The sequence below is a fragment of the Denticeps clupeoides genome, chromosome 18 (genome assembly GCF_900700375.1).
Source record: "Denticeps clupeoides chromosome 18, fDenClu1.1, whole genome shotgun sequence".
NCBI lineage: Eukaryota > Metazoa > Chordata > Actinopteri > Clupeiformes > Denticipitidae > Denticeps > Denticeps clupeoides.
In genome coordinates this window covers 1850428-1865059 of record NC_041724.1, presented here as the reverse complement: position 1 = coordinate 1865059, position 14632 = coordinate 1850428, and the positions used below count along the sequence as shown (strand labels likewise).

General features: G+C 46.2%; 1 protein-coding gene across 3 annotated transcripts in view; it reads right to left on the bottom strand.

Moving 5' to 3' along the window:
• Window positions 1-14632, bottom strand: part of LOC114767989 (transcription factor COE3) — a 73947-nt gene that overhangs the window by 19072 nt on the left and 40243 nt on the right. For 2 of the 3 annotated variants that reach the window (XM_028959997.1, XM_028959999.1), the window contains exons 7-10: window positions 7232-7313; window positions 7026-7143; window positions 6009-6142; window positions 5121-5247 (exon numbers count right to left, since the gene is read on the bottom strand). In XM_028959997.1, the coding sequence (XP_028815830.1) occupies window positions 5121-5247; window positions 6009-6142; window positions 7026-7143; window positions 7232-7313 (461 nt within the window). The remainder of the gene's footprint in view (window positions 1-5120; window positions 5248-6008; window positions 6143-7025; window positions 7144-7231; window positions 7314-14632) is intronic. The other variant, XM_028959998.1, reaches the window with a different exon arrangement.

The window sequence follows — 14632 nt, the reverse complement described above, 5'->3', positions numbered from 1 at the left end:
TTCCGCCGCCGTAATCGACTTAGAGCGGCACCAGATGAGAAGTCGGCGGCACGCTCGCTGTCATGGAAACGTCTCCGGCGCACGATTCAACAACAGTTAACATGACACCGCAGAAATGCCGTATCACGTTTAACTGCAAAAATTACATGTGGCTGCCAGGGCAGTGATTAAAACCGCCCTAAAACAAGCCAGAGTCCCTCGCATCAATTTCAAATATAAAATGTAAGACTGATTTTTACAGTGGAACAACATCTGCTCCTTTCCATAAAACATCCTTGGCCAGAATTTTCCCACTGGTACATAAGACCTGGTGCCTGGGTCTTGGTCACAAATGTCACATTCACCAGTTCACCCATCAGGAGGCTTTAATTGGTCAAGTTTACTGGAATTAAAGCGCCTGATAACCTGCATGTTGGTGTCGGTAGTGGGCGTGGTCACGTTGACTAGGAATTAAAGCACCTGATAACCTGCATGTTGGTGTTGGTAGTGGGCGTGGTCACGTTGACTGGAATTAAAGCGCCTGATAACCTGCATGTTGGTGTCGGTAGTGGGCGTGGTCACGTTGACTAGGAATTAAAGCACCTGATAACCTGCATGTTGGTGTTGGTAGTGGGCGTGGTCACGTTGACTGGAATTAAAGTGCCTGATAACCTGCATGTTGGTGTTGGTAGTGGGCGTGGTCACGTTGACTGGAATTAAAGTGCCTGATAACCTGCATGTTGGTGTTGGTAGTGGGCGTGGTCACGTTTGCTGGAATTAAAGCGCCTGATAACCTGCATGTTGGTGTTGGTAGTGGGCGTGGTCACGTTTGCTGGAATTAAAGCGCCTGATAACCTGCATGTTGGTGTCGGTAGTGGCCGTGGTCACGTCTGTGTCAAAGGGGCATTAGGAGTGTAGAGGAATGGAGGAAATCAAAGGAGAAAGAGCGGAGATGTGACAGCTGTCAATCATGTCTTCAAGATACTGATAACTAATCTGTTTGTGATCTCTTTATCCTGAATAATAAATGCAGGGACGTTAGTGTGAACTAGACGTGTTGAGACTGTAGACAAGCCGCAGTCAATACTTAAATAAGTCATGTGATGTCAATTTAAGAGTAACATAAAGATGGCAGAAACTGCGTGTGACGCAATGCGTGGCCTTGTGTTACATGGCTTTGCCATGTGGAACTTTTAAGCTAATTTGTTCCATGTGCCCGTCCTCCAGAAGGGGAAAGAAAGGTACAAAGTGGACTATTGTTTTCCGTTTGGTGGTGACAGGAGCCCTGCTCCGGGTCTCGGCCCAGCTCGACTCTGGGAATGCCCTTTTAAAAGGCATGCTGAGAACCGTCTTCATAAAGCTTTAGTGGCATTTTTAAAGAGCGCGTGTCCCTAATGGCACCAGGGCTCCTGGCCGACGTGAGAACACCACAATCAGGTCCGGGCGCCAGGCGCGTGCCAGCGACTGGCCTCTTTCTTTCCGAATAACCTCATTTCTGGATCGGCACCGGAACAATTACGTTGTCCCGAGCCAGGCGCCCTGCCCGAAAAGCTTTGAAGTTGTGTCACCGCGGCTGGTCCCGCCCTTTGCGCTGCCACTTCTGCCTCAGCACTGTGTCAGGACTTTGTCCTACATTACACTCGTATCCTTCCTTGCCACATTTTTCTGTATTTAAATACCCGCCCAATCATTCTGATCCACGATATAAACCGTTTTCTTCTGTGTTTAATTCTTTAAAATAAAGTTTGTTTCAAAAAGTATGTGCCGAAGAATGGCGGGAAAACCGCCCGCGGTGTTATCCGAAGCCATGATTGTGAAAATACGTACATAGTTGTTGAAACCTTCCATATAGCTGCACAGCTCCTCTTTAGATGATTTTTTACCTTCGTTCGGTCAAATGTGTTAATAGCGTGAATAAAGGTCATAAAAAACAGTGCCTCCTGTCATTACACATTAAAGCATGAACCAGTCCGAACCTTTTCTACTGACACTTCTACAACTTCTACATTACACATTTAATGCCACATTTATTCAGACATAAATATCCATAGAAGTGTTGAAAACTAGATTCAATATAGGAAATGTGTTATTTGACATTTGACAATTAGCTCATATGACAATGCATGTCATTAACCCTTCACTTGAAAAGCCATACTTTTAATCCTTCTTGTAAGGTGTGAATGTATAATATGTTTTTTTTTGCTACTACACTGAGGTCAAACACTAAATTGATTATATTCTGTGTCTTTTCAGCCCCAGTGCTGTGCTCTCGCTTGAGATCTTTACTCAGATGTCCAGTGGCAGATGTTGATCACATGGTACAGCACCCTTTACTCACAGGTGCAGTTCAGGCATGAGCAGGGATAGACGAGGGACAGCCTGCGGTTCCCCAGGCTCCTTTCACTTAGCCGGCGAGCCCATTATACCGTTATATCCTCCGTCTGAGCACTGGTGCCACATGTCTGCAGCTCTCATGCCGGAGGCTTCTGTCTCCATTCTAAAGGCGTGTTTAGACTGGTGCTGGTGTCCCAGAGGCTCGCAGCCCTCATATTGTCACATTCGCACTCCCCGGCTGCTCAGGGTCACTGCGGCAGGCCCAGTGCCGTCTCCAGACGTCTGTCCTGACACCAGGTCTAATCATCGTTTTTTTTTTTTTTTTTAACATTTGGATTTTATTTTCATCCTCAATTTGCACAAATTAACACAGAAAACCGCTCCTTATCTCGGCCTAATTATTTTGCCACCGGCACCTGCACCACCGGCGCCGCCCCCCGACCACGGGCGACACTACTGGGGATTATAATAACAGTGATAACAACAATAACAAACAGTAATTTATTCCTGCTCCCGCGCTGCGGCGGGGCCGGCCCGGATCCATGCCGCGAGTCTCGGGGCTTGTAATGCGCCGATCAATGTGGCCTGGAGGGGGAAGAGGATCAATGGCCGCTGAGTTATTGCAGTATTTGGCTACTGATTTTTTTAGAGAGCTGTGTTTTCCCAGGAAAGTCAATACCTCCCGGCTCCTCACATTCATTTCTCTACACCCTTCCTGGAGCTAACACCTGGGGAAGCGCAGATCCCGGGGGGTGGGGGGAGGAAGAAAGGAAGATAGATAGATAGATAGACAGAAAGAAAGATTCTACTAATGGAGCTCCATATTCTATAATCTATCACTCCATATTTCATGGTGCATCTTTTCCTTTCTGCCTGGTTTTTTTTTCCATGTCTAAATCAACACACCAATCAAACATATCAAAGCGGCCAAGTGCTCGGCCCCGAAGGTTACCGCTTTATTTTTTTTACACACACACACACGCTCATAGAGAAATCAGGTGAGAACAGTCCTGGTCAGAGGAATCTGGTCAGTGGCCTCTGCATGGGAATGAGAGATATGCACGGCCCATGCTTCTTTTGGCAGAGTGTCACACTTATGAAAACAAGTCCCTTAATTTCTTCTGACTTCCAAAAAAAAAAAAAAAAAGTCAGGAATTTGGACGCAGTTCATTTAAGGAGGGGAGGGGGGAAAAAAGAGAAAGTTTTGGGGTTTTTTTGGAGAGCAGCACCAAGATGAGCTCATCAGGGCTCGCTGGAGATCCCTTGCGGAAAACACATCATTGAGTTTGGATGCACTCTCATTTCTCCTCAATTATACACAGCCTGGCCTATTCAGTATTTAAAAGGCTGCTTCATTTTGCATTCATGAATACCACAAATCCTTGGCACAATAAATAAGTTGCCCAACAGAAGAAAAAAAAAAATGATGCATGCACGGACTAAAATATGCATGTGTTATAACTTGAATATGCTGCAGTAAAGTCAGAATTTCAAATGACATGACCTTACCGTCAATGACACGTCATAAGAATTCGTCCTACCTGCAGGAATTTTCACACCACGTTCACCCCACCAGTGATAGTATACTCTAACCGTGGGGTTTGCTCCCTAGCGTAAGTAAACTCATAAATTATTACAGGAAATAAGAAAGAATCACCTTCTTTAATGTTTGCACACATCAAGTGTGGGTTTGTCGTTTGTAAAAATATCATTAAAGATTGTGTTCTAAGTGTGATAATTACACACTAATCAAACACCTATGACTTTTGTCCATGCTTTCTTTGTGCATAGCATTGTGCTTAGCGGCAGTTTGAAAAAAAAGTTTAACACACACACAGACACACACACACACCTTCCCCAGATATTTCAGGCAGCACGTATTCTTTTGAACTATAGACTCTTTACAGATTAGCAAAATACGTCCCATTCACACAATGCACCTTTATAAGAGCAACACGCCGTTCGGCTGCCATTCATATCGGCCGGCGCCATCAGATATTAGCATTGCACAGAATCGCGGGACGGCACAGGCCATTGTGGGACCATCTCTCGCGCCTACACGTACATCTGAATGAGCAGCGGTTTGAACAAAGGCGGGGAGGACAGTAAAGGGAGGGAGAGCGCGGCGAGATAAACCTCATGTTTAACAGAAAGCCAGAACACGGGCCTCTCTTTTACACTGGTCACGGTGACATTTGCTTATCGGGCCAAACAGCCGTCCATCTAACCTTTCTGCTACTTTGAATGGCATGAAGTTATTCTGATGGAATAATCAGTTCATGGAAAAGTACTGATTTAACTAAGATATTTATTGAGATGTGAAGGAGCAGAGTCATATGAAAGGACGTCACACAAAAGCCTAGAGGACAAGCAGGGACAAGTATACATACCCACATACTCTCTATATGTGAAATGTCACTCTAGCAGTTTGTAAGAAACAAAAAAAAATTGCCATTTTGCTCCATGGTTTGCGCTCAGGCCTCCGTTTAGGCCTTAAATAGGGACAGGGAGTAATGAAACTTACCAAATCTCAAATCACCATATAAGCAAATATTGTTGAGAAGATTGGTTAGGTCTAGGGGAGGGACAGGGAATGGAGAACCTGGGACCACAAGCAATGCAGCTATTCTTGTGGTGACCTTTCTGCACCAAGAACATTTTGATTGTTGAATATCACACACTTCAGTTGTTAAGTGGAATATTTCTTCTGTATAGGACACTTTGGATACATTCGTTGTGGTTCTACTGTAGACTCAGGAACCCTGAGGTACAGTAGGTAAGAGAGGAATTAGAAGGAGGCACAGTACCGGTGTAAACAAAGCGCCCTGGTGCTCCTTTGCAGAACTGCTTGGACTTGTAGGAGAGTGTGACCTCCACGACCCCTGGGATGTGCCGAGGGGGGGTCTGGACCCTGATGGCGTGAGGCGTGATGAGCTGAAAAACAGCCAGAGACACGTTCAGCCGCTCACCATCTGATGCACTCGCTCCCTCATGCCTGCACCCACAGACACGCTCTCAACGCTCCAAGCGGATCATGTGGTAAAATGTTCGTTTGGCAACAATTTCAATATTTTGAGTTTAAAAAAGCTCTATCGAACATCAGAACACACAGGTCCATCATCTCACATTTTGTGTTCATTTCTCAATGCGCACTGAGATGACATGTTGTACATTTATTTATTTTGGGTAGGAGAGACAAGATTATCCTTTGTAAGATAAGATGGCCCTTTATTAGTAACAAATTAGTTTTGAATTTGCACAATTACAACACTCTCAGATCAGTTTTTAAAAGAAAATGCAAAACAGTACACAAAATGTACTGGGAACGTTCGTTCAGAATCTTTTCCGGTTGTACAAATTCACCAAATTTAGACAATAATATTATCAATATTGCATTTAAAACATTTTGATTATTTAAAGCATGTCCTTATCATCTAAATCGGTTGATGGTTAAAACTGCTGTTGTTGAGTTACAACATTTATTGGTATTTATTGGCTGTCCGACGGAAAAGAATGAGTTTCATGACCGCAGGCCTGTGGTTTGTTGTTACATGTTTTCCGTTTGTCTCCGCGCTGGTAAAAAAAAAAAAAAAAAACCTCAATACCGTATGGACCCAGGAAACAATTTTGAGGTGTTGGGTGAGTTCATTGACGGGGCAGTGTGAGCTGTGTATGTTTGTATGGTGCAACCTCACCTCACTCCAAACCAGCATGGTGCCGAAGACCACCTGAAGTCCATCAAAGAAATTGTCCCCGATGATGATGACGGTGGCCCCACCGGTGGTCCAGCCCTCACTAGGACTAATGGCTTTAATGCAGGGAGTGGCTGCTTCGGGAAAAAAGCCGACAGGATGAGGGTTACAATGCACTGTACACTGGACATTCCGTCCACTTATCGCTCGCATCTATCCCACTGAGCACACATCACTCAGAACCTCTTCTCAGAATTTCACAATTTCTCCGTCTGAAATTACGGCCATTAACTGTAAATGCAAAATTACTTTTTTTTATGTCCGGAATCAATAGAGCTCAATAAATCCCACAATGCTCTCTGCTTTATTGCGATCATGGCTTTGGGTGCACAGACAACTGACCGCTCATATAGATGGGGATTGATCCACTGCAGCCCGGCAGCCCAAAGTGGATAAAGTTAAGTCCACCGCACTTGCAACATCTTCAAGGGGTTTTGAAGACTCTCAAACTCTCTTCCTGTATAATTTATTGTATTTTTTCACAGCTATAAAGTATTCTACCACATAGGGAATACAGACATCTGTCAGATTGAGACAAAAACTTTTAAAAACTTCTGTCTGTCAAGTGGGGACAGAGCCAAACAGATGTTTTCTTCTCATCGAAAACGGAGTCGAGATAAAAGGCTCCACCTTTCCCATGATGAACCCTTAGATCCCCTGGGACAATCTGCATGTTTGAGTCTGTGGAGGGGCTTTGCTGAAGAACAACAACGTTCTTGGAGAAGTTCTACCCAACGTTCCAGGCGGCTCCGTACGTGGTTGCACCATGGAACTGAGGGTTTCAGAGCCTTTCATCTGACACATCAAAGCCAGCCGTCAGGTGCCGACCCATCCGCATGCAGATAAATTTTAAACGCTGTGTTGCGCAATTTCCTCCAACCATATGCTGGAGCCACGTCCCGCCATGTCACAAAACTTTGGGAAAAGTTGAACTACTGTGGAAGTATGTTCCAGACATACCTTCAGAGGGGTCCAAGCGCCGAGCTCTTCTGCCATGTTTGGAGTTATTGTGCACAAACATGTTGTCTGACACGGCGAGGACATGACCGTCCACGTTGACCGTGGTAGAGACCACCACCTGTGTTGACAACAGACCGTCAAGAACGTCAGAATGAAAGAAAATGGTAGTAAAACCGAAAAAAGGACATTGTTTTACATCTTCATACCTGAAAACGTCTCATGTCCCGTGGGTTTCCTGCATTTTTCAAACAGTTCTGGTTGCATTTGAGGAAGAATTTCAGGAAGAATCTGGAACAGAGAACAAAGGGAGAACATTGCATGGTCAAAACAAATCATGAAACAAGCACACAACTTGCAATGTTCCAAGGAGCACGTGAGTCCACTGTTGACGTCATTTACATGTATATCCTTGTCGACATGCAGAAATAAGGTCTGTATGTAACATTTAACATATAAAGAATAAACATCACGTCTGAATTTGCAGAGTTCCATTCAAACCAGAGAGAAATATCAGCGTGTCTGCCACGCCGTCTCCGTGACAGATACCGTCAATAAACGGCCCGTGTCTGCAGAGGCCATGAAGCCAGATATACGACCTGTAATTAGACGCCGGTTTTGATTTTTCATCCGTTATGAGGAACACCGAACTTCTGGGTGCTGATTTACTCATAAGTTGGCTACAGTGGCGCAATATTGATTGGGAGCAGATATCAGCAAGGATGTGTAGTAATAAGGCGCTCGGCTGGAGGTAGACGTGGAGCCACGGCGGCAGAATGGATGGCGGCGTTAATGCCTTCCCCGCCGCGGCCGGCTCTGCGCGCATCCATCTCCCGCGGCACAAGCCCCCTGGTTGTGATGGAGCGCTTTCTTTTTAATTGCCACATTATCACAATAATAATCCGGGCAGTTAACAACCGGCAAGGTCATAGACAGGCATGTCACATTAACCACGGAATAACCTCTTCTACGGTGGCCACTCATTCTCCCGCTCGTGCCTCATTTTTTTAACAGGCTGGGCACCGGAGAGGAGGGATGCAAACAGACGTCATTTCTCTCTAATAACACCAGCTTTAAACATGCAATTGGTTCAATTCTCAGACCAAATCGCTTGGAAAATGTAAATAAAAAAACTGACTAAGAACAATTGAACTGATTCACAACAATTGAACGTGAAGAAATGTTTGATTCCTAAGTTAATGCTTAGGTGGGGACAACTACCTCGTTGTGCAATACAACTGTGAACCTCAAGGGGCGATAGCGAGTCACTGTCGCATTAAGTGCAATGTCTCCTCAGTCATGTTGAAGACTTCGCCAACCCACCCATTTACTGACGGTTGTTGAACAGAACAGTAAAGGAAATGAATGGACGTTTGAGGAGCATCGGCTACTTATGAATCTCCGATTGCAGTTAAATGAATAGCTGCCCAAATTCTACCAGTAGAGCACAATTTTTATTTATTTATTTTTTTCAGGTTATTGGTGAGGATCATTGTGAGTCTGGGAAATTAGACTTCCGTATTTTTAAACGCCTTCATCAATTTTGAGAGATCCAGAGGAAGAAGGCGCACCCTTGTTGGTGGAGAAACGTGGCCATTTCGTAATCGCACTGTACAGAGAGGAAGAAAAGCAAGAAAGAAAGACAGAAAAAAAGAAAAGCGTCTGCTCTATTTAGCCGCTATCGACTGACACCTGATCTGGGGGGCACTGAAGGCCGCTAATGCCCTTTAAGGCCGCGGAATACAATAATACGGGGAACCCATCCCTGCGCTCCATTCATATGATATTGGAGTCCTTGGGAGGAGAGATATGGATCAATAAGGATTGAATTAAAACACAGCAGGAGACGAGGGCCAGTAAGCGAGCCTCGGCAGCGCCGATATCGGAGTGATGCTGTGTTTATCCTCGACCGGCGCGCTGCCGGCGATGCCAGGGAGGGTGAGGTGAATGTGGGACATTCCCCTCTCCGAACCTCGGAGGGAGGGAGGGAGGGAGGGAGGAATCGTGATCCCCGGGTCTCGCGGGCGCAGACGGTTCCATCTGCCACTGGGCAAGAGTTGACAAGGAATGCGAGATTCCAGGTCTCTTCCTGGAAAAGGCGGCATCAGATCAAAGCCCGCCGGCTTTTGGAAAGGCTCAGGCGCGGAGTTCAGAAGCACGGGGGAAGTGGCTGCTCGCGCTCGACAAGGCGGGGGTCGTGACGACGGACGCTTACTGCAGAAATAAACATTTTTCACCTTTAACTGCTGACGGGCAAGCGCTCTGTTTGAACCACATCGAGGAAAAAGATGGGGAGATAAAGACCGAGGTGAGGAAAGAGAGAGACGGTAACTTGTGTCTAACCTCACCCTCCCCGTCTAAAACTTATTAAAACACCATAAATAATTGATGTCCATCTACAGCCAGGCCGCCGTTATTAGTTTCGGGTCCTTTTTTTTTCTTCTTCTCCTTCCTCTCTCCTCTTAAAATGTGGGTAAAGATAATGAGGGCGTGTGCGTCTCTGTTGTAAGGCTTCACCTCATTACGCAGCCCTGCAATCAATTACAGGGGGATGTGTGGCCCTGTCAGTCCCTAATGTGCAGCCGACACCGAGTCAGGAATTACGCCTCTCCTACACACGCCTCTCTGTGAGGACCATGGTAATAAATGTGTAACACTTGCATTACAAATGTGTAACTACATGCGCCCATCTACCTTAGTAAACCAAATGTATATTTAGTGAATTTGTTATTTTTACTATTTTCAATGTAAGAAAAGTACACTCTTGTGGACATTTCCAGAAATGAACATATTGACAACTGTACCACATACTAAAACATAATCAGCACCCCTGTCATGAACATAAAAGTGAAGACAAACATAAAAATGAAATTTTGCTTCTGCTTGCACACAGCATGCATGATACAATAATGTACAAAAGACAGTATTAACACAGGACGGAAGCACGTGCCCATAATAAACCTCCAAAATGTGCCACTTCTTTCATGTTCATCTGCATCATCGTTTCCACCAGGATCCATGCAAACTCTGTTTTTCGCAACTGCTCATCCTGTTTATTCCATTTTATTATTTTTTTTTACCTTTATTTTCCCGCGGGGGGTACACGCGCTGACTGACGGAGTCAATGAGAAATGAATGCTAAAGGAGGCTGACACCCCCTCAAATGGAAGGTCACACCCATGTTCAAACCCAGCCCCAAAGGAGCAACGCCAATACACACTCCAACACACAGGCTTAGCGATGAAACGGCTCTCCAACCACACACACACACACACACACACCTCCCCTCCCCTGAGTCTCTCACTTATTACGTTAGGCAAGAAGAAAAAAAAAATCAATATTTCAGCAGGGGTATTTTTAAAAGCTGCCATGGTTTCAATTCTCAGCCACCATTTGCCTTTGAGTGTCTGAAGCTTTCTATGAAGGGCCAGAGTCTGCACACTTTCAAACCTGCAGCCGCTGTCGGTGCGCCGCCACGTGAAAGTCGCCGCTTTTATAGCACGTTCACTTAGACACTGCAGATTTGTTCAACGTTTAGCGCCGCAAAAGGCAATTTCGTGGATGAAAGCGAACCCCGGCTAACAAAGGCTGCAGTGTGATATTTACCGAGCTCCACGGGCAACCGCACCGCTCAATTTCGACTAATGAGACCACGTCAGCGCCGGCTTTCAAGCGCCGTTTTGAGGGTATGTCTGAAGATATATGGACGTGGATGTGTGAGGGCACGTGTGGGGCTCTCCACGGCCAACGACCAGGACCCTCCTCGTCTCTGCTACACATCATCAATAATTCACCAGTCAAGATGGCAATTACAGGACCATGTACAATCAAACTAAATATTTGATGAGGCACTAAAACAGTCCCTGGAACGGATCTTTGTCTTTTTCTCCCCCCCCCCCTCCTCACTCTTTCATCTGTCTATTCTTCTGCACCACATCATATCCCAGGTCCCTTATTCCCTAAACTTTGCGATTGAGCACAAAAGCAGTTTGCACGGCTCAGAGCATCACACGCTAAAAAAAACCGGAAAAACCTAGAAATTGATATCTGTACATTGTGCCAGTGAAATCGTTGCAGAATTTGTTTGTAGAAGGTGAATGCATGGAACTCCCTGACAGACAACTTGGCAAATTTTGCCTCGGCAGCCCATGTTGTACATGTTTGGTTGAGGGTCTGATTTATTGAAGATCTGTTCTCCCGCTAAATCCAGCGCAGGCCTCCTGGTGTGAACGTGTGCGCCGCTCGCCGCAACGCATCACTTTTTCATAAGCGCGCCGCTCTGAGAGGCGCGGTTAGAAAGCGCTCGTGGGAGCGGGAGCAGCTTGTTCGGCCCAGTAAACCAGTGTTCCTGCTCAGGGTCTGTCAGTTTGTGCTTTACGGGGACCTGAGATGAGTCAAGCAGGGCACCCCTTAAATCACACACACACACACACACACACACACACACATCTATATACATAAATGTACACAGTCTTTCATCCACAAAATTCCTTCCCCTTCCCCAAAACTGAACTTAAATGGTCATGATAGATATCATGTCTCCTTTTAAAATGAGATGATTTCTACCAGCTTTTACCAATTTTTCTTGCTTAGCGTGTTTATCTGAGAACATGTGGTGGTGGCCTAGTGGTTAAGGAAGCGGCCCCGTAATCAGAAGGTTGATGGTTCGAATCCCGATCTGCCAAGGTACCACTAAGGTGCCACTGAGCAAAGCACCGTCCCCACACACTGCTCCACGGGCGCCTGTCATGGCTGCCCACTGCTCACTCAGGGTGATGGGTTAAATGCAGAGGACAAATTTCACTGTGTGCACTGTGTGCTGTGCTGCTGTGTATCACGTGTGACAATCACTTCACTTTCATGTGGTCCACAACAGCACAAAATTGCAAGACAAACATTCAAATGATATACACACACCAACACCTCTGCACCACACAGGTTTTGTCAGGTTCCCGCTCAGCTCTGTTTTGACCCGGTTGCCATGGCAGAGAACATATTTGTCTCCCCAAATTGAAATCAGCACATGACATAATGCGCTAACAGAAGAAAATAAAATATGCAACTCGGGCTGACCTCACAGTGCAGGAATGAATTCTGAAATTGCAGCAAGCTGTGGGATCAGTCGCCGGAGACTCCATCACAGAGTCCCCTGCTTAAATGCTCCCTCATCACTGGCGCCGGAAAAGGCAACATTTATTAGCAAAAAACACACAGTAATTAATTGCATACGAAAACATACGCATTTGCATTATACAGCCTACTACTACCGAGACAGAATTTGTTTAATTCATGGAAAAAATTCCACCACACAAGTCCTACCGGGCCAGTGAAGGCCTTGCGGTTAAGGACGCGGCCCCGTAATCAGAAGGTTCGAATCATGAACTGCCAAGATGCCACTGAGCAAAGCGGTGTCCCCACACACTGCTCCCCGGGCCCCTGTCATGACTGCCCACAGCTCACCAAGGGCAGAGGACACTTTTTGTGTGTCACAATGACAATCACTTCACTTTCCTTTTCATTGTCCTTTAAAATCTGAACCTCGAATGAGTTTGAAAGCTCATTTGATCCTGAAACAACTGTTCCAAATCACATAACATCATATTAATCCAATATGGTCCATAAAGGGTTTCCCCTTTTCTCTTCTCTCTGCACCCCCCACCCACCACCACACACACACACACACCACCACTTCAGAATCTAGTAAATGAAGAGAAAGGGGGCGGGGGGGGATAATCCCTCCCCTGACACGCGACACGTTGAGTGACAGCTCCATCCAGCCCCCAGCGCTGAAATCAAGCTGTCAGTCAGTGCCAGCAATGGAGGAATTGTCCGCTCACATTTAAATACCGCTTATAATAGCCCGCCATTTATCACGGCGGCGGTGCAGGTTATTCTTAGACACATACATTAGCCCTTGGCCCAGATAGGAATGTCACCAGATTAAACATCCAATTTGTTAGCCGGGTGGGCCGGAGGTGCCGCGCTCCTGACAGGGCCAACAAACAAGCCCAAATGGCCCCATTTTTCACCCACGGGCCCGGCGCTCGGAGGGGTAGGGGCTGGACCGGCGAGTGTGTTCAATGCGCACTCACACAATAAAAACTGCAGCGAGAAGAGTCCCTTCGAAGCGCCGATGCGGTGCTACTCACATTCCAAAAAATGCCTCGTCATCACAATATGAGCTATTAGCAGCCGATGGCGAGTCTGTCGGGAAACCCCCGACGACGGCGTCCAAAGACGTGGGAGATATATACGCGGTTTGGAGGGATCCCTATGGACAGATTGGGAGCATATTGGTAAACAGAGGGAGCTGTGGGCGTAGCAGATGCCAACGGCTGAAGTCCTGCCGGCTGAGAGACGGCGTGAGAAATGCGGGGCCGGGGTGGCGTCGGCCAGGCACAGTGGGCGCCGCTGAAACGGTCCGCAGGGGAAAACGTCTCACTCCGAAGGGCGACAGGATGCATGCGTCCAAATCCCACAAGCGTTGCGGTCATGCACAGCAAAAACCACCACGTGTGCCCCATCACAATTTCATCATGACCTACCAAATTTTTTTTTTAAATAGTGTAAATATAGTCTATTAAGTAATGACAGACCAAAGCAATCCAACCCCGGTGAATGCTAACAGTGCTACTGACCATCTGCAAACCCTAAATGCGCTTCGCTTTCCATTAGGCAAACAAGGGGACGTGTCCCCAATCATTTTGTTTGCCTCACTTTTCAGTGATAGCGTCTAAAGGGAAACAGTGAATTTACAGGATGATAGCTGACACAGGGTTTTTTTTTTTCCTTTAAATACCAGGGTTTCGTCTTCCATATCCACATTTTCAAAGGTCCCCCTTTGGCCATTCGGTGTTCAGAGAGCGGCAGCTCAGACGGTCGGATCTGAAATTGGTCCCCTTATGACGTCATAAAGGGAAAGCCTACCCCACGTTTCTCATGCTTTTTCCCCCCAGAGAATTTCCCGTCCCTCCCCTAAAACATTATTATGTCCACCGACCGTCATGGCTTCCAAATGTGCTAAACATTGTAGTTGCTCGGTGACTGGATGTAAAAATGTATTTTTTTTTTGTTCCATCACGCAAGACTCAGAAGGACCAGGGGGTTCATTTAATTTTTTCTGGAAAAACGCCAACATGACTTCCTGTCTGTACCAAACATTGTGGTTGGTGAATGGTGTTGATGACGTCATTTCCGTGAACTTCTATAGGCCGTTCTCCTCCTCGTCCCGCCTCTCTCCTCCTCATTAGCATTTAAAGCTACAGACCCCGAACGGCGCGTCCTGGGAAATCTCATTGTGGGACTGGAACAAAGTGGCTGTAATTCTGCACCACGGCTGAATTTCAGAAAGAGACTTCAGATACAGTATTAGGGGACACTAAGGCAGATATAAAAGCAAAAATATATATAATGTCAGGGGACATGTAAAGACTTTACATGCAGGGATTCAAACTATATTTACAGATAAAGGCCCGGTATTATCTTCAGTTTCTCCAGGTTCAGCTTGTCTTCAAGACAACGACCAGATTTCAGGCAAAACAAACAATGGAACATTTGCTGGACGTTAGCGAATCTAATAGTAAGTAAGATGCCTCGATGCAAGCCGTTGC